This window comes from Tasmannia lanceolata, unplaced genomic scaffold, assembly GCF_043159265.1.
Source record: "Tasmannia lanceolata isolate RefF3 unplaced genomic scaffold, GAP_Taslan_0.1 ptg000018l, whole genome shotgun sequence".
NCBI lineage: Eukaryota > Viridiplantae > Streptophyta > Magnoliopsida > Canellales > Winteraceae > Tasmannia > Tasmannia lanceolata.
Genome location: NW_027518695.1, coordinates 24,127,689 through 24,146,092, shown reverse-complemented (window position 1 = coordinate 24,146,092; position 18,404 = coordinate 24,127,689). Strand labels below are relative to the sequence as shown.

At 39.1% G+C, this 18,404-nt stretch overlaps 1 protein-coding gene across 1 annotated transcript; it reads left to right on the top strand.

Moving 5' to 3' along the window:
• The first annotated feature begins 9,494 nt into the window (after positions 1-9,494).
• LOC143850863 (flavonoid 3'-monooxygenase CYP75B137-like) lies at positions 9,495-13,601 on the top strand. Its single transcript, XM_077360137.1, has 3 exons — positions 9,495-9,976; positions 10,214-10,711; positions 12,867-13,601. The coding sequence occupies exons 1-3, from the start codon at positions 9,530-9,532 to the stop codon at positions 13,491-13,493; spliced, it is 1,572 nt and encodes a 523-aa protein (XP_077216252.1). The 5' UTR covers positions 9,495-9,529; the 3' UTR covers positions 13,494-13,601.
• Positions 13,602-18,404: the final 4,803 nt, after the last annotated feature.

Genomic DNA, 18,404 nt, shown 5'->3' with positions numbered 1-18,404 from the left:
CAGAAGGAAGACAAGGTTACTTTGTATGTTTATCAAGGGCTAGTAATATTAGCATTTACATCTAAACCTGAAGACTCTATTATGGGGACGAAAATCTAATAAGTAGAACCAAGGAAAACAAATAAATCATATGCACAGAGAATAAATGAATGCAAGATACAAGGCCATATCTAACTTTCAGTTGATACAAGTATATGTCAAGGCTTGACTCCTAATTATTATCATCATATTAAAAAAATGAGAATGACATGTATAGTTCATTACCCTTTGAGAGTAGCTACATTCCATCTATTTATTACACCATCTACCCGTAGACCTACTAAAGCACATAATGAAGAAGAAAAACTACATTCCATCTATTTATTACACCATCTACCCGTACACCTACTAAAGCACATAGTGAAGAAGAAAATCTGAACCTGAACCACACATAATCATGACTACATGACCAGCTTGAAGAGTGTGAATAGTTGATCTAAATAGAACCAACAAATACTATATATATATATATATATATATATATATATATATATATATATATATATATATATGGTAACACAGACAACATGGACGTTAAACCTACAACTCAGATTCAGCTCTATGTCATATTCCACATTGAAACACTAATTCAAATGACCTTATAGGAAAATTACAACCCCTGATTCAAAGTAGCAGCAATACAGTTCGGCTATACTCAATAAGAGACTAAATATTGGACAGGTGATGTAACCTAAGTGAATAGAAGTACAATTTAAAGGATGAGATGTAAACCCAAAATAATAGTTTAAGCTTGGGCACTTAATTAATATGTGAATGTGAACCATAACCAGACCCCAACTTCTTTCTAATTAAACTTACCATAGCAACAACCATGCCAAAAGTAGATAATGTAAAAAAAAAAACGATAGGTTACCTATATATGACAGATGAAGGCTTTAAAACCTACAATATACATTTAATTTATCTAATTTCATGAGCAAACCAATTTAATGCATACCATTAACAAGAGTTTCTCAAGACTACTCAAATTGCATATACCATTTATATCTCAGGCACAATTAGTTTACTAAGAAAAATGCTTTTTTATTCACTCTTGAGCTAGCAATCTAAACAATAACCATTTTCAACCTTTGATAATTCAAACATAATCACGCTATTTAAAAGCCACTACCTATGTTTACCGTTGTTTCAAAGAAAAACCTCTCAAACAGTTTAAATCATATAACCTGACCCCAAAGAGATATATACTACAACCACAACCAAATAATTTGAGAAATGTTATTAAAGGCATCATATCATGACAACTGCATTTACTCATTCTATATCTTATAATTTTCATATTTTATAAGCATCCCAAAAAGTAGTTACTAAGTACACAACATTACCCATTATGGTAGAAAATAGAGTTAGTTATCAAATGGTAGATTGGGGAGGGTTTAACAAATAAAAGAAATGAAAATAGGGTCTGTTAGTATAAAGGTTTTGCATATGTATAGAGTGGGTTTTGAAGAGATGGAAATAGATACAAGAATAGGGGTAAAGTCTTTGTAGCTACTCAAACATACATGCCTAAACAATCCATACCAACAATAACTTTCTGCCATTATGTTAGATTTTTTTAAAAAAAATTCCACACATTAGTGATGAGCATGCCTTATAAGCAACCTGATTAATGTCCAAACAAGATGATACCATTCAAAAATTCATGGTCAGTACTATCAGCATCAAATTTCAGGCATTAGCATTATTCAATAAATTAAGCTTACCCCAAGGTCCAACCAAATCAGATATCAAATGAAATTTAGTATTATTGTTTATACTGGTAGACTCCAAGGTGATTTTAACTTAATCATGGGGTCCATGATTAACCTCAGCTTTAAATTTGAGGACACTTGTAACTAGCAACATATATCAATTCAAACATGTTTCACCAGGTATAATTTCCAACAAACACACACAGATCACTTGACAACATATAAAATATGATATACAGACATGTATGCGATGCTAGCCTCAATCATCTTCATTTTACTAATATCTACCACCTAGTAATTCCAACATGAACGAATAAGACCAAGAATGTGCATCAGAATATCTAGAGTCAAAACAGTAGTTTAAATTTGGAAACTCAATATGTAAATACAAACAATGAACAGGCCCTGCTTATGTCTAACTTGTCCTCACAACAGTAAAAATTATACTGAGCACCTCACCACTCAATAAGCTAAAATGCACATTGCCTTAACTTATTTGAGACAAACATTGATAAGATCAAGAATCAAAGGAAATGATGTACAGGAACCCCTTTCTGTCCTTTTATACTAAACAATGCATTATGCTATATAAGTAGATGAATATATTCTATATTGTATAAGCACTAAGAATCCCATACAAATCATATTAATATATTGAAACCTTCAGTATTCAAATCTAGCAGATTGAGGTGTTAACATTTATAGGACCTATTCCCTGTATTTTTCAAAATAAATAATATATATTCTTACACCATTAATAAGACACACCTTATGCAGATTTTTTTGCATCATGTCATGATAATTTTCAAAATTTTCTTTCTAATTAGACTATAAATTCTAAATCTTTATCAGAGATCACTCCAAACACAAAATCCAATCATGATATGTAACATGAAAACCTTGCAGAGAAAATAAAATGAAAGGAAAAAAAAAGAATGAGATCAATTTTAGAATTCAAATAATGAATATAAGAACTAATGAAGAGAATTTATAAAAAAATACATACCTTCTTTGTCTTATGAATCGGTTTTCTCATTTTTTTATTCACCTCTTCTCGACTAAGCTCCAATTGCAGACCGAAGCTCTTAAATCTTACCAGAAAAATGATGCACGGTTGGAGAAGATGATCAATTGACAAGCTCCTCTAAAGATCCTTAGTAGCAGAGCTTTTCTTTTCTTGAAAATGATCTAATGAGAGCATCCTCGAACAGATTTCTAGTTTTTTTTTTAAACTTCCTTTCAAACAAAGATGGAATCGAACAAGCTGGATTTAAATCTACAAGGAATATGGCAAATCTAAAAAAAAAACCTAACTTAAATCTAAGCTCTAAGGTCTGAACAAATCTTAGGTTTAGAACACAAATCTAGGGTTTCGGATGAGTTATGGTTTGAAACAAAGGAAATAGGTTCCAATGGAAAATCAGGACAGATATGAAATGAATATAAAGGAAGAAATTAAAGAAAACTTGGCCGGAGTATGGTCGGAGAAGAGGACCGGAAAATAGAATTTGGACGAGATTCGTTTTCTCTATCTAAAACCCGAGAGCTTCTCTCTCTAAAAATTTGGGAAAACCTTGGATTCCTCTAAATGAAGAGATTAAGTTGCTATTTATAGACATTTTAGAAGTTGATATTTGCACTTCAAGTGGATGAGGCGAGCGGAAAATTGATAAGGCGCTCGAAAATTGAAAGGGGCACATCTCAATCGTGTCTTATTCCAAACCCGGATCTGCACCATCCAGGATGAATTCACCCCCCTTCTGGATTGCACTATGCACACTATCTCGGCTCGTTCGCTTGGCAAACGTGCTCGGATTTCGATGAAATTTTGCAAGAAATTTGGTGGGACCCTAACCTAGCTTAGGGTGCAACATGGGACCTTAAATCATTGATTTGATAGGGTTTGTTCAAACAATGCGAACTAGGGTCCGGTCAAAATGGGGTGTCTACACACCCCTATGCTCAAGGTGGCAAACGGGCCATGCCGGGCCGGCACGGCACAACCAAATGAGGCCCGGATAGGCCCATGGGTCGGGCACGGCATGGCACGGAAGGATTCATGGGCCGGGCCGGACCAGAATCCTCGAGGCTAGGCACGGCACGGCCCACAGCCCGCCGTGCCTGCTCGTATTTTTTATTTATTTTTTTGAATTAAAACATATCTCGGAACTCCGTGGGGATCCCCACGGAGTTCCAAGAAATGTTCTGTTTTAAAAAAAAAAACTTTTTTTTTCAAATTTTGTAAAAAAATTTCTTGGTCCCCTTTTGCCAATTTCTGTTTACAATTTTCTTGGTCCCCCTTTTGTCAATTTCATTTACAATTACTTTATAATAGTAATTTAGAAACAAAGATCGATTGTGCCTGGAATATTTATCCAGGAACCCGGGCCGCACCTTTAAATTATATTAATATCAAATATTATAACAAGAAAAGAGAAGTTGAGGAGGACATAGAACCTTGCCTTTAACCTTTTGAAGGAAAGAAAAGCTTTGAAATTACAATAACTTCTGAATTAAAAGTCTTCAGCAATCTTCAGATGATGAGCTTGAGCCTTCAAATCCTTGTATCCTAGCATCTGCATCAAGCCAGTCCTTCAAGCACACTCATACCTCCAATATTTTTTATGACATTTTGGTTCTTTTGATTTCTAAAACCCTGTTACGTGCACTAAAAGCGGACTCTGATGCTACTGTAGACACTGAAGGAGTTAGCAGATCACGTGCGATGACGGATAGTACTGGATATGTTTTCTCATTTGCTTTCCACTAAGGGAAAAATTTAAAAGTTTCTCATTCTTCGGGATTGATATAATGTTCATTTTTCAAATACAATGATAACTCATTGCAAGATGCTTCACCAACACTACTAGGTTTTGCTCTGTTTAGGCTTATTAAAGTAAAAGTTGGATTATTTTTAGGCCCCGAGCTCGTAGAAGAATTGGATCTTCTTTGTCCATGTTCCACCTCATAAGTATGATACATAGACCTTAATAATGATTTAATTTAATTTATACTATTTCCTGAATCTTCAAGATCATTACCGAGGTTGTTATTGCACTCTTCTAACCGGACTTCTAAACCTTGTAACTTAAACTTAGGGTCCATTACTATAGTGAAGGAATATAAAAGTAGAATTTCATTAAAATATTTTTTAAATTTTGCCTCCTTGACTTCAATTATTTGTTCATGTCTTTCAGTTCTATTTTTTTAAAAGTAAGCGTGATGTTATATAAGTTACTCATAATTATGTTTGAGGTTGGTTTGTAAACAACAGAAAAAGCATTAGTTGCAGTATAAAAAACTTCAAGAAAACTCATGAAACCCTCACAAGTGTTCCAATCTAGGAGACCTACAGTGTAACGGAGAGGTTGAGTTATATTTTCATTACCAAATTATTAAATTAAATTATATATGGGAGGCAATGTTTCAACATTAAATAAGTTGAATTCTACCTATGTCGAACATCTAATTTGAGTTTAGAAAATTCTTTTCCATAGGTGTTGCATAATTTTACAAATTCTTGTCTTCTAGACATTGAAGAATTGATAAATGTAATATAAGTTTTAATATTTTCTATTTGTAGGTCAATAAGAGGCTAGTTCTCTTCTATTATTATCATGGTTGTTCGGAGTGTATAACGTATGCGGCTAGTTCTCTTCTATTATTATCATGAGAGTAGAAAAATGTTCCTATTGAACTAGACGTGCAACTTAGTTGAGTTTGCTTAGGGTCTAACAGGCCATGCTTTTTACCACAAGCGTCGGCATGCCTTTTTAAGTGGCACGTTCCACTCGAAACATTACAACTAAGATGCCTTTTACAATGTTTACAAATTGTCCTAACTTCTACTTTCTCATCGGGACGTCTTATTTATTCACGACTGAAGGTAGACCAAACAGTTGAAGTTCTACCCCTTTTAACTTTAGAGCGAGAAGGAGCTTGGCTCCCACAAGCACTAAGGTTGGCTTCATTTTGGACTTCAAATTCAACCTCGTCTTCACTCCACTGACCTCCAAAACATGCTTCTATTAACTCATCATTGCCCATGACTTGGTTGCTGTCATGGCCAATGTTGGAGTAGAAAACTTCTTCTAAATCGACCATTAAGAGAGGTTTAAAAAAATTAGTCAAAGGAGAATTACAATTAAATATTTAAATGGGTACCAACCTCAACCTATTTGAGCAAAATCTCGCCCTCTTGTTGATCGCCAATCGCTGCTCTCGTGTTAATCGCCAATCGCCGCCCTCTTGATGAGTAGTTAGTGCTACTAACTAGAGAGAGAAGTAGATTGAAGAGAGAGAGGGAGAAGTTGTTTGGGAGAGAGAGAGATGGAGAACTTGATTAGGGAGAGAGAAGTTAATTGGAGAGGTTAGATAATAGAGAGTGAGTGAGCTTTGGTGAGAAATGAAGGGGGTGGAAATAGGGCTGCAGATGAACCAAGCCGGCTCGTGAACATGTTTGGGTTCAGCTCGTTACAAGCTCGGTTCGGGCTCGTTCGCTTACTAAACGAGCCGAACCCGAGCCCAAAAATTAGGCTTGCCAAATAAACGAGCTGAACTTGAGCTTTGTATAGTTCGGCTCGGAAAAGCTCGCGAGCGTTATAGGCTCGGTTCATAAACGAGCCGACCCGAGTCGAGCTTTAAAGCTTGGATTATGTTTGTTTTTTATATATAAAATAAAAGATGTGGGTTGTTTATTACAAATGAAAGTTTGGCCGAGTGGTTAAGGCGCCGGATTTGGAGGGGTCTTGGGTTCAAATCCCACAAAATGTATCTTTTTATCATTCTTGTCTTCTTGAGATGAGCCAAGCTTAAGCCAAGCCGAGCCCGAGCCCGAGCTTTCTTGAATATTTCACGAGCCGAGCCGAGCTTTTTCGAAAACTAAACGAGTCGAGCCGAACATGAGCCTTCATAAAAACTAAACAAGCAGAGCCCGAACACCCCAAAGCTCGGCTCGGTTCATTTGCAGCCCTAGGTGGAAAGTTGTATTTATAGGACTGGGTGGGTTATTTTTTTACTTTACAAAATACCACCCAAAACTAGTTGTTGGGGCGGGGGGGTTAATTTGGTAAAAGACATTAAATGACTTAAATATGCAAAAAAAAAGAGTTGTTGGGGAGGGTATTTAGGGAAGGTAAAAGATTTAAACAATAAAAATCCAAAATACCCCCCAAAACTAGTTGTTGGGGGGGTTAATTTGGTAAAAGATATGAAATGACTTAAATATCCACAAAAAGAGTTGTTGGTAGGGTATTTAGAAAAGGTAAAAGATTTAAACAATAAAAATCCAAAATACACCCCAAAACTAGTTGTTGTGGGGGTAATTTGGTAAAAAGCTTTTAACTTCCCAAAATACCCCCAAAAAGAATTGTTGGGGGGTACTTTTGGGGGGTATTTTTGAGTTTTTGTTTTTAAATACATTTTATAAAGGGGGAACCGGGCTCGTGGGCCGTGCCGTGTCGGCCCGTCGGGCCACCCAACCAAGCCCGGCACGGCCCACGGCTTCGTGCCGGCACGGTACGGGTCACTGTAGCTATCCGTGGCGTGCCGTGCCTTGCCGGGCTGCGGGCCGGCACGGCCCGTTTGCCACCTTGACCCTTTGCTTTGGTAAATGCACCCTTTTCCATTTGGCTTTTTTCTCTTTAATCACTTGTATATGAAGATCGGTATTGGCACACCCTTACTGCAATAAATCAATCTCCCACCTACGGGTGGACATGGTTCCGATTCGAACCGAGGAACCGAACCGAACCGGCACATATGGTTCGGTTCGGTTCGGTTCCATATTTATATGGTTCGGTTCCGGTTCTGATATCCTGGAACCGATGGAAATTCGGTTCAGTTCTGGGTTTGGGATCCCGGAACCGAAAACCGAACCGAGAACCGACCCTCACCTTAAAACCCAATGCCTCATCGCTTGATAAAATCACCCCACCCCCTTTTAATTGACCCCTCTTTAACGTGTTGCTTTCCTTTAAAATTTTAATTCACCCCCCAAATTTGTGCTTGATTATTCCAAATTTGTGCATGTTTGTAGGTCATATATAATTTTTGCATTGCCCAAATTTGTGCCTGATTATTCCAAATTCGTGCATGTTAGTCTTTGTAGTTCATATATAAACAAGATCAAACTGATTATAAATACGATTAGGCAAAATATCTACATTTGGTGAAGGTTGGGTAAACCCAGAACCGAACCAAACCGAACCGATTATATATGGTTCTGGTTCGGTTCGGTTCCAAACATATATGGTTCGGTTCTGGTTCCAATTTCAGGGAACCGATTATATATGGTTCGGTTCTGGGTATACCCCAAAACCGAACCGTGTCCACCCCTACTCCCACCATTTTCTTCTTTACTCAATTTTCAAGAGTATTTTGGGAAATAAATACCCTTTAAAAATTATTTTAAAAATAATAAAATGAATCTTGATATATGAATTCGAATGCGAATCCGGATATCTGTATCCATATCCGGATGTCCGAGTTAGCATGCGAATCTGGATATCCGAATTCGTATTCGAATTCGGATATACGGATACGGATGCGGATATTCGGGATAAATGGATGTACTTGTCGGATTCGGATGTTGAACGGATCGGATGCACCATTTACGAGATTCGGATCGTTAAGAACTGGATATCTCCTAAACGGATTCAGATATTATTCGCTTTAAACGGATTCGGATGCGGACGGTAATCGAATTTTCGAATATCCATTTACTCCCCTACTTGGGATCAAGGTTTTAAATTTCAACCAAAATCCGAAATTTTGGATTTCGGTCAACACCGAAACCGAAATTACCTATACCCGAAATAGTACAGGATTTTGTCCGAAATTTCGGTTTTTCTGTAATTTCGTCCGAAATTTCGAGATATTCAACCCAAAAATCTCAATTGTTCTAATTATATAGCATTTTCCCCGAAACCCTAATCTGGGTAAAACGAAAAAGAAAACAGTACTCTTTCATTAGATGTAAGTAGAAAAATAAATTGGCAAGTCTATCCAAATCTATGTGACTAAAGAAAAGGAAACAATACCATTTTAATAAAGGTCTGTGCCTGAGAGGTGAGGGTTTGAAGGTGAAAGAGAGGAGGAGAAAAGGATTTAAAAAGGGGTAATAGAAGACTAACGAAAGTGAGTTCGTGAGAGAGAAAGAAAAAGAGTCTGAGGAGATAAGTTTAGGATATCGATAATTGATGCGCATAAAGGGAGACGTGGAGAAGGAAATGACGTTCTTCTTTTGTGGACAGCTGTACAAGGGTGTTTAATGTCCAGAATGCCTCAAAGAAAAGGGGTGAATAGGTAAAGTTGTTTTGAAAATGCAGCTCGGAAATTTCGGCCGAAATTTGGTACAAAATAATATATTATTTTTTAATCGAGTACCTAATTTCGGCCGAAATTTCGGCTTCGGTGAGGGCCGAAACGCATACCGAAACTGAAATTTAAAACCTTGCTTGGGATAACCCCTATAGTGTAAAAGTGAATTCATAAATACACTAGACGGGGCTGTCCCAAGTAAAAAATGGGGGCAAATATATCACTTCTAAAATGTAAAGCAAAGGGGAAATAGGTGTTGAAATGACTTTAAGAGGCTTTTTGTCCTGTCAACATCAACCATTTATTGTTTAGAAAACAGTGCCTCATTTTGGTCATTTCAACGATAAAGTCCATTTTATAGGTCATTTTCCTTTTTATTTTTCTCACACAGGAGCTTCTATTTATATCTCATCACACCCATTCTCAAGACCACAATTCTCGTTTTCACTAAAAACATGGCATCCTCAGACGTTGCAGCTAAGCTAAAATACAGTGTTTCTTCATGGGCAGGCAATCAGAAACCTGAAACCTTTTTTACAGGTTTCATTGCTCTGATCGCAATCGGATGTTACGCATGGAAGTCTAAAGCATCAAAAAAGGGGAAGCTCCCACTCCCCCCTGGGCCTCGTGGGTTACCTTTACTAGGCTACCTCCCGTTTCTGGACTCGGAGATCCATCACCAATTCACCAAACTAGCCCAAATCCATGGTCCCATCATGAAGCTCTGGTTCGGGACCAAGCTCTGCGTGGTAGTCTCCTCCCCCTCCTTGGCCAAACAAGTCCTAAAAGACAACGATGCCATCTTCGCAAACCATGACGTGCCTGAATCCGCCCTAGCCTTATACGACGGTTCGGGCATGTTATGGAGCCCTTATGGTCCTCATTGGCGCATGCTCCGAAAGGTATTGTGAAACAACCAATAACTCCAAAGGCTTAAGCAGTTGGAGTTGGTGTTAATTAATTATTTATACTCCAGGCCCCTCTTTTTTAGGTTGGCCTTACAGGCGGACTTTTTAATAACAAGGAGTTGTGAGTTTTGAACCGAGAACCAGTAGCTCTGATACCATGTGAAACAACCAACAGCTTCAAAAACTTAAGCCGCTGGGGTTGGTGTTATTTAATTATTTTTACTTCAACAGGTATTTGTCCGGGAGATGATGAACACCACCACCCTCGATGCTTATTACGTTTTCCGGCGACAGGAGGTTCATAAGATGCTGGTCGATGTCTATGCCATGATCGGAACCCAGATTAGTCTTGGTGAATTGGCTTTTATAACCTCGCTCAACATAATTACAAGCATGTTATGGGGCAGAACACTGAACGGAGAGGAGAGGCGTAAAGTGGGTGTTGAGTTTCAGAAAGCCATGGACGAGATCATCGAGCTATACGGAAAACCCAACGTTTCTGAGTTTTTTCCTTGTCTAGCCCGATTTGATCTGCAAGGCGTGGTTCGAGAGATTAAGAAAAGATCAGTGTGGTTAGACCAGATATTTGACTCCGTCATAGATCAACATATGAAGATGGATAGTAGGGAAGGAGATGGGAAAGAAGGAAACAAGGATTTACTGCACTTTTTAGTACAGCTCACTAAGCGAGGAGAAGTGACCCTGACCAACGTAAAGGCCATGTTACTGGTAACACATCTGTCGTTCCATAAGTCGTCTTCATTAATTAAAACTTTGGGACCACCATTGTCCATCTCTTTTTTTTATAGGGTCTGTGGTAATGGCAACCCCAAAAAAATGGAGTCAAACATTTTATTTTTTAAGAAGACAGCTCACCGATTCCGCACTCCGATATTTTGATAATGGCAACCCCCTATTTTACTCTTTTAATATTCAATCACATGAGGAAAACAGAGTGAGTAGTGTTATTATCTAACATATGGTAGTGCGGGCCTTCAAAATGCCTGCTTCGGAGAATTTTTAAAATCCTTGTCCCTGTCCAAATCTCATCTAATCGTGCCCACTCACATCTCTCTCCTTCTCCCTCCCGCCCTACCCCTCTCTTACCACTTGGAAATACTAATTTATCATTAAAAAAAATCCTAGCTGAGTCTTTATTTTGATAGGAAAATGGTTTCAAGAAAGTCACTTTTACACTCCTTCCCCAGAAGACAATTTTTTAGACCCCACTTTTGCTTTGTTTAATGCTATCAGAAATAATGGGTTGAACGCCAACCATAAGGCCTGTTAAATACCATTGAGATCACCTCGATCAGATGATCCGAGGCACTTGATCCATCAGTCCCGATCAATCCTCAGTAAAGGTTCTACCAAGAAAAGCTACACCGTTGATTTTTGGTAGGTACCTTCTCTCATTCATGTATTGTCCGTTTGGGATGGAACCAAGATCATGTGGGCTGCCGCATGATGTTCTACAACATCAAAACTCATCACATACATGCTTCCATATTCTCTTGGGAAATGATTTCAGCGCTCAAGTGTTTTGATAAACATGCGCTCCACTTGTTTGTCGTGTAGTATTTAAAGGATTTTAAGAGCTTTTTGAGAACCGTAATATCCTCTGACATCCCTTTAAATACTACAGGACAAGCAAGTGGAGCGCATGTTTATCAAAACACTTGAGCGTAGAAATCATTTCCCATTATCTTTTGTAGAACCCAAATATTGTCTTTTACCATTAATCATAAAAGTAAACTCCTGCCGCACGCACTTTTTTTCTTGCAAACGCGTGCCTTATTCCATTGTCGTCCGGGTATAACTTCTTTTCATAGCAAAAATACCCTTCCTTTTTAATAAATTACAACATATCTGTTTGGGTTTTTTTTGTTGGGTAAGCTGGGGTTTTGTGTGTGTGTGGGGGGGGGGGGGCGAAAGAGAAAGATGATACATTCGGGATTGCCGAACACTAAACCTTTTGTGAGTTGCATACTCAGCTAACTTGATGGGAGTATGTTTGGATCTTTGGGAGCGTCTTAGGCAATTTTTCTTTAGAACCTTCTGCCATGATTCATTTGACTCCTCCAATTCTGGACCTCTTTTTCGCCGTCCTCTTGTTCAACTTTGATCAAATTGACTCGATCATGCTCATCCGCCCATGGCTAAAATTCGGGCATTTGCTGCATACAGAAGGTCTCCATTCATACTCAATTTTTCAGTGAGTAGGGCCTCTTGGGGTCTGAATGATGATCGATTCCGGGAGAGTTGATTTAGCCCCAATCTCTACACCAAGTCTGGTGTAGTTGATCCCCAACTCCTCGGCTGTATGTGCATCCATGTACACGGGGAGGCCTATACCACTAGCAATCTTGTGGATTCCCTTTGGGTTCCATAATTGGAGGGGCTATATTTGGTAAATTTGGCATTGTTAACACACACACTCTCTCTCTCTCTCTCAAAAAAAAAAAAAAAAAAAAAAAATACTTTCTAACAATTGGATTTTGCGGCCTCCGAGGAGCCTATCAAATGAATGATGGAAAAAAGTCACACCCATTGTGGACTCGGAGCCTCCGAGGAGCCTATCGAATGAATGATTGAAAAAAGTCACACCCATTGTGGGCTCCTCCGAGTCAACTACCTTTTATGTTTGCCGTGTTCTTGTTTGGGTTTGCGTTTTTCCTTACAAATTCATTCAAAACTCCTTTAACTTTCCCGAGTTATGAGTGCGTCAACTGAGTACGTTATGAGTGCGTCAACTGAGTACTCGATCGTGTTTTGAGTATTCGATCGTGTTTTGCTTAGTTAACCAGGATTTGCTTTTGCCGTGTTTTGACCTGCATTCGCGTTTTGAAACATTGGTCACATCTGCCATGAACTTTGTTAACAGGATGTAGTGATTGGTGGTACCGACACAACATCAACAACAGTGGAGTGGACAATGACAGAGATCATCCGTCATCCTAAGATCTTGAAGAAAATCCAAGAAGAATTAGTAGAAGTAGTGGGGTTAAGCAATTTAGTTGAAGAATCACATCTGCCTAAATTGCGTTATTTGGAAGCTGCCTTGAAGGAAGCCCAACGACTACACCCAGTAGCCCCCTTTTTGTCCCCGCATAAGCCGAGCCAATCGTGTACCATAGGTGGGTATATGATCCCCAAAGACACCAAGGTTATTATCAATGTCTGGGCAATACATAGTGACCCAGAGGTTTGGAACAATCCCTTAGAATTTCAACCAGAAAGGTTTCTGGGGGATTTTGGCAAATGGGATTTCAGAGGCAACGATTTCCGTTACCTTCCATTCGGATCAGGTCGGAGAATATGTGCTGCGATCCCTATAGCAGAGAGAATGCTCACTTTTATATTAGCTTCTCTCTTACATTCATTCGAGTGGCGGTTGCCAGAGGGGACAAAGATGGATGTTTCCGACAAGTTCTCGCTTGTTTTAAAGAAAGCAGTACCACTTGTTGCCATCCCAACACCACGATTATCCAAACCAGAGCTCTATTTGTAAGCCATTGTAGATGTATAAGTGCAGTGGTTCTTTAGCTGCTATTTTTATTTCTTATCGTGGCTGTAATTGTCTCTTTGTTCTTAGTATTTGTTTCTACCCTTTTCTCTATGGTTGCTTTAGTTTTGGTCATTATAGGAGTTAAAAAAATCTACCAAGGGTAATTTGGTCATAAATAGACAGCAAGACTGAATTTGCAAAATTCACTCAAAGGTAATGACTAATGGCTCTATTTGTAAAATGACAAACTAGAAGGCTGCTTTTGCAAATAAGGCAAAACCGCCCAAAAAATAATTAGGCAAGAAATGGTAACTACAAAGTTTTTACCACATAAAAATGGTAAAGGTAAGGTTCCCATCAGACGGGTTGGTTCCTTAAAGCCCTATAGTTTCATAATGGTAACTATAAAGCTCACATCAGACAGTGTAAAAGAAACAATTAGGCAAGAACCTAACCCTCTGATCTGTAGAGGGATGACGAATTACAGTCTTACAGCACATTCCAAAGCAAATCCAATCGAGCACAAGATTCGGCCTAAAGGACAAATGTCGGACACATAATGGCCAACTAATTCTTGAGAAATTCTGTTGCTAGTTGAAACAAGAAAAACAGAGAACTATATCTGATTGGATTAAGAAGGCACCGTTCACAACATTTAATAGCCATATTCTTCAATTCTTACAACCCTACCTTTTATCTAGGGCTGCAACTCGAGCCGGGTTTTACCCGACCCGAAAATAGCCTGGGTTGGGTTCAGGCTTCATGGGTTTCGGGTTGAGCCGGGTTGAGCATTAAAAAGCCCGCATGAATCTCGGGTCAAGCTGGGTTAGAAGGGGCCCGACCCGACCCGACCCGAATTACATAAGTTATAGTATGTACATTTTTTTCTATTGTTAGTTAAAAGTTAAAAGTGAAAACCCACGCACCCACTGTTATTGTATGTGAGTGTAATTTCTGCTTCGATGAGTTGAATTGATTCAAGTGTTTGATTCAGCATTGTTTGATTGTAATTACAACATTGTTTGATTACAACATTGTTTGATTCAAGTGTAATGTGAGTGTAATTACATCATTGTTTGATTCAAGTGTAATGTGAGTGTAATTTTTGCTTCTATGAGTTGAGTTGCCTTGCCAAACAAGAATTTTCCTTAAAAGATTGCGTCAACGTGAAAAAACCCGACCCGACCCGAGATTTATCATGGGTAGGGCCGGGTTTGGGAATCGTGGGTTTTCCGAAAAAAAACCCGACCCGACCCGACTCGACCCGAGATATTTCTCGCGTAGGGTTGGGTTCTCCAAAACCCGACCCGCCCGACCCAAGTTGCAGCCCTACTTTTATCAATACACAAACAGAAAGTTCAATCACTAACTAGGATACGTGCATTATTACAGCATGAGCTTGACCATACGCATGCGAAGATGTATAAGCTCCAAAGGTTCCAGATGAATTTGACCATATCTTTCACAATCATTTCAACAAGCAGTTGCATGCAGCTTCAAGAAGCTATATCTAATTCGTGTGAATTGAGCTACCCCTCACGAATTACAATTCTCAGGCTTGTATTCAATGACATTGGCTCTATTGTTTTCAATACTCAGAGACCATTAATATGCAAGAAAAGTCTTAAGCATTATTCCTCAAATTTCAACATGCAGCAATAAAATAGATATAATGTCCAGTTATTGGGATACAAATCTCAGCATAAAGTATCAAATAAGTATTCTATGTAGGATCAAAATACAATGGACGATTTCCTCCTCTCAATTAATCCTGGAAGTCATATAGCATTCAAGAAGCCTTTTGGATCCATATCTAATTCAGAACAGCACTAGCTATTGAATCAACAAAAGAGCCATGGATCAAAGTGATATTAGCACTTCAAAACCGAGAACAAAGAGTGATGCCAATTCGTTCAATTTCATGTCTTCTTTTAAAACCTCTTCAAACTCCACAATTAGGAAATGGCATTAAGATGAAATCACCACAAGAAATCATGTTTTCTTAGCACCTTCCAACAGATCCGTCTGATAGCACATGACAGGTTATTTTGGCAAAAATTCGTCCAAGCATTCACATGTTTTTTTCACCGAATTCAAGAACAAATTGAGGAAAGTATAGACCACTTAGAGGTATGTGTTAGAGGAGGTAATTTACATAGTACACTCGCAAAGAACTCGAGTTTTCAGCATCCTTTACAACATGAACAGACCTATAGCTTCCTCGTTCATCTTTAATTGAAAAAATGTTCTGATTCGGCAAGGATATGGCGTATCACCAAAATGATTCAATCCCTTGCTAAGCAAGGATGGCAAATAAAGATCAGGGAAAGAAGCTTGAAAATCAAGCTTGCTAATTTCCTTCTCCTGAAGGAATTCCTGTAAAAACCCCTCCTTATAAGAGGTTTCCCTCTAAAACCAAAAACTCAGATTTATTCCCAAATTTCAAAGCTTACAACATCAAAGTCTGAAATGAAAATGACAGGCAATTGGTTTTTATAGCAGCCATTGCAATTTCATCTTACCTAAACTACCCTCATTTAATGAAAAAACAACAATTAAGAGTTAATTGCCCAAACTACCCCTAGAACCACTAATGACAATTAGAAATTGTAAAATAACATGCAAAGACACTTACCCTAGGAAAATCATTGAGTACCTTGATGCAGGCCAAGGAAAGAAATAGAAAAGTAAGAGGATAAGAAGAATAGAAGAAAAGAAGAGGAAGAATAGGGGAAAAAGAAGAAGAAAAAATCTGAGGAGAGAAATTTCAATCAGTATTATTTTAGCAAAAGCTAAGCTCTCTAACACATGAAGGCCTTATATAGGCAATTGAAATAACCTAGAGTACTCTTTTCAATCAATATTATTTTATCAAAATATGAGGGCCTTATATAGGCAATTGAAATAACCTAGAGTACTCTTTTCTTATTGCTTTGATGAGTGGTCATGTGACCCGCTAAAAAAACCAAAGGGAGTTCTGTGTGTGTGGGTTTGCGTGGGTGGTGTTTGGTTGTTTGGGGGGCGGGGGGGTTGTCGCATAATATCAAGAAACTTACCTTTTGAAGAATATTTCCAAAAAAGTGCTCGTGGGTTTCCTTCAACCACACAAAACTGAGATTTCTTCTCCGTAAAGGACCCCGATGGGGTAGTTGCAGCCACGATGCGACGGGAAGAGGCAGCCGAGAGGCGACAATGCGTATTGAACCTCTGAAGCGTGGCGATCGTGCCGGAAAGGAGGCGTAGGGCGGTTCTGTTGGGTTGATGAGGGTGGAGGAGATGGGTTTAGTTTTGGTTTTGGGTGGCTTGGGAAAAAATGTTCAAGGGGACTGGTTTTGCAAGGGAGGGTATTCTATGAATATGGAGGCTTTGGGTAGGGAATAAGGACTGTTGGTTTGGGTTTCGGAAGTTAGAAGAAGGGTTTTGGAAAAAAAACTCACAGTTTGGGTGGAGATGAAGATGGGGTGTGGGCTGGAAAGGAAGGGGGTGGGTGGGAGAGGAAGGAGGTGGGGGATTGGGAGTCTCGATTGAGACTTGGGAGGTGTTTAATCGGGTTAGAAGAAAGGGGATGAAGGTTGATGACGACTGGAGAGCTCGGATCGATTTGCTTTGGTAACAAGCTGATGCAGGCCAGGAGATTAATATAAGAATAAGAGAAGAAGAATGGGAGAAGAAGAGAAGAAGAAGAGGGGAAGAAGAAGAAATCTGAGAGGAGAAATTTCAATCAATATTATTTCATCAAAAGTTAAACTCTCAATACATGAGGGCCTAATATAGGCAATTAAAATAACCTGGAAATGAAATAACATGGAAAATAAAAGCCCTAAAAACTAAAATATGGAAATAAAAATCATAGAAACCAAAAAAGAAGGAAATAAATCCCTAAAAGTTCTAATGGGCAAATATGCATCTTATTGGGCGTACAATTTGCATCATAAACACTAATGTAACTGCCAATGCAAGAAAAGACTACTACAGTAGGGAGCCAAGTGTGGGCCAATGTCTTTCTAAGGGGTGCTCCTGCATCACTTGGCCTAGTAAAAACTTAAGAGTTGAAATCGTAAGATGGGAATGAGGGTCTTCAAGGGGTCGCCTATAGTTTCGTGCATGTATTCTCTCTATGATCTTGATACTACTGTGTGTTATAATGTATGTTATGGGAACTTAGAGTGTGTGATTGGTGTATGTAGTCATGTCTCGAAGAGGATACAAGCGAGTAGTGGATCTCATCGCGAACCCTAGGACCCAGCAGCCCCAGTTCAGGGGGAGCAGGCACTAGTGGAGCCCCATGTCGTCGGCGATCATGATCGTGAACCTGAGGTTCTTGTTGTCGTAGAGGGAGCTCACCAGGAGCCCCAGCAAGACGGCCAGGGGAATCAGCCGATGAGGACTTTAGTTGGGGTGGTCACCCAGCATGAGCAGTAGTTTCAGCAGTAGAGGCTGAATAACTACCCATTATAATTTCAGAGGATGGCGACACCGTTTGAGGGGACTACTGATCCCCTTGTGGCTGAGGCATGGTTGAAAGGTATAGAGAAGACCTTTTTTTGAATAATTATAGTGAAGACCTTTAATTTCTTGGATTTCATGGAGTACGAGAGGTTGGATCCACCATCTTCATGCTCAGGGGTACCGTCGATGATTGGTGGCAGATGAGGAATGCACGTGGAGAGAATTCAATGACGCTTTCTATGACAAGTATTTTCCCACCAGCATAAAGATGCAGAAGGAGAATCAATTCTTTAATCTAAAGTAGGGCACCATGATGGCGACCGAGTATGAAGCGGAATTCAGGGGGTTGGGCAAGTTTGCCCTTACAGGATTGATGGAGAATGACGGGGTGATAGCCAGTTGGTTTCAAGAGGGGTTACATGAGCCCATCAGGCAGAGGGTGAAGGACTTCCAGATAGGGTCCTG

Coding starts and splice junctions, on each gene's coding strand:
- LOC143850863 (XM_077360137.1), top strand. CDS start 9,530: ATGGCATCCTCAGACGTTGCAGCTAAGCTAAAATACAGTGTTTCTTCA. Junction 9,977..10,213: donor ATTGGCGCATGCTCCGAAAG/GTATTGTGAAAC, acceptor TTACTTCAACAG/GTATTTGTCCGGGAGATGAT. Junction 10,712..12,866: donor ACGTAAAGGCCATGTTACTG/GTAACACATCTG, acceptor CTTTGTTAACAG/GATGTAGTGATTGGTGGTAC.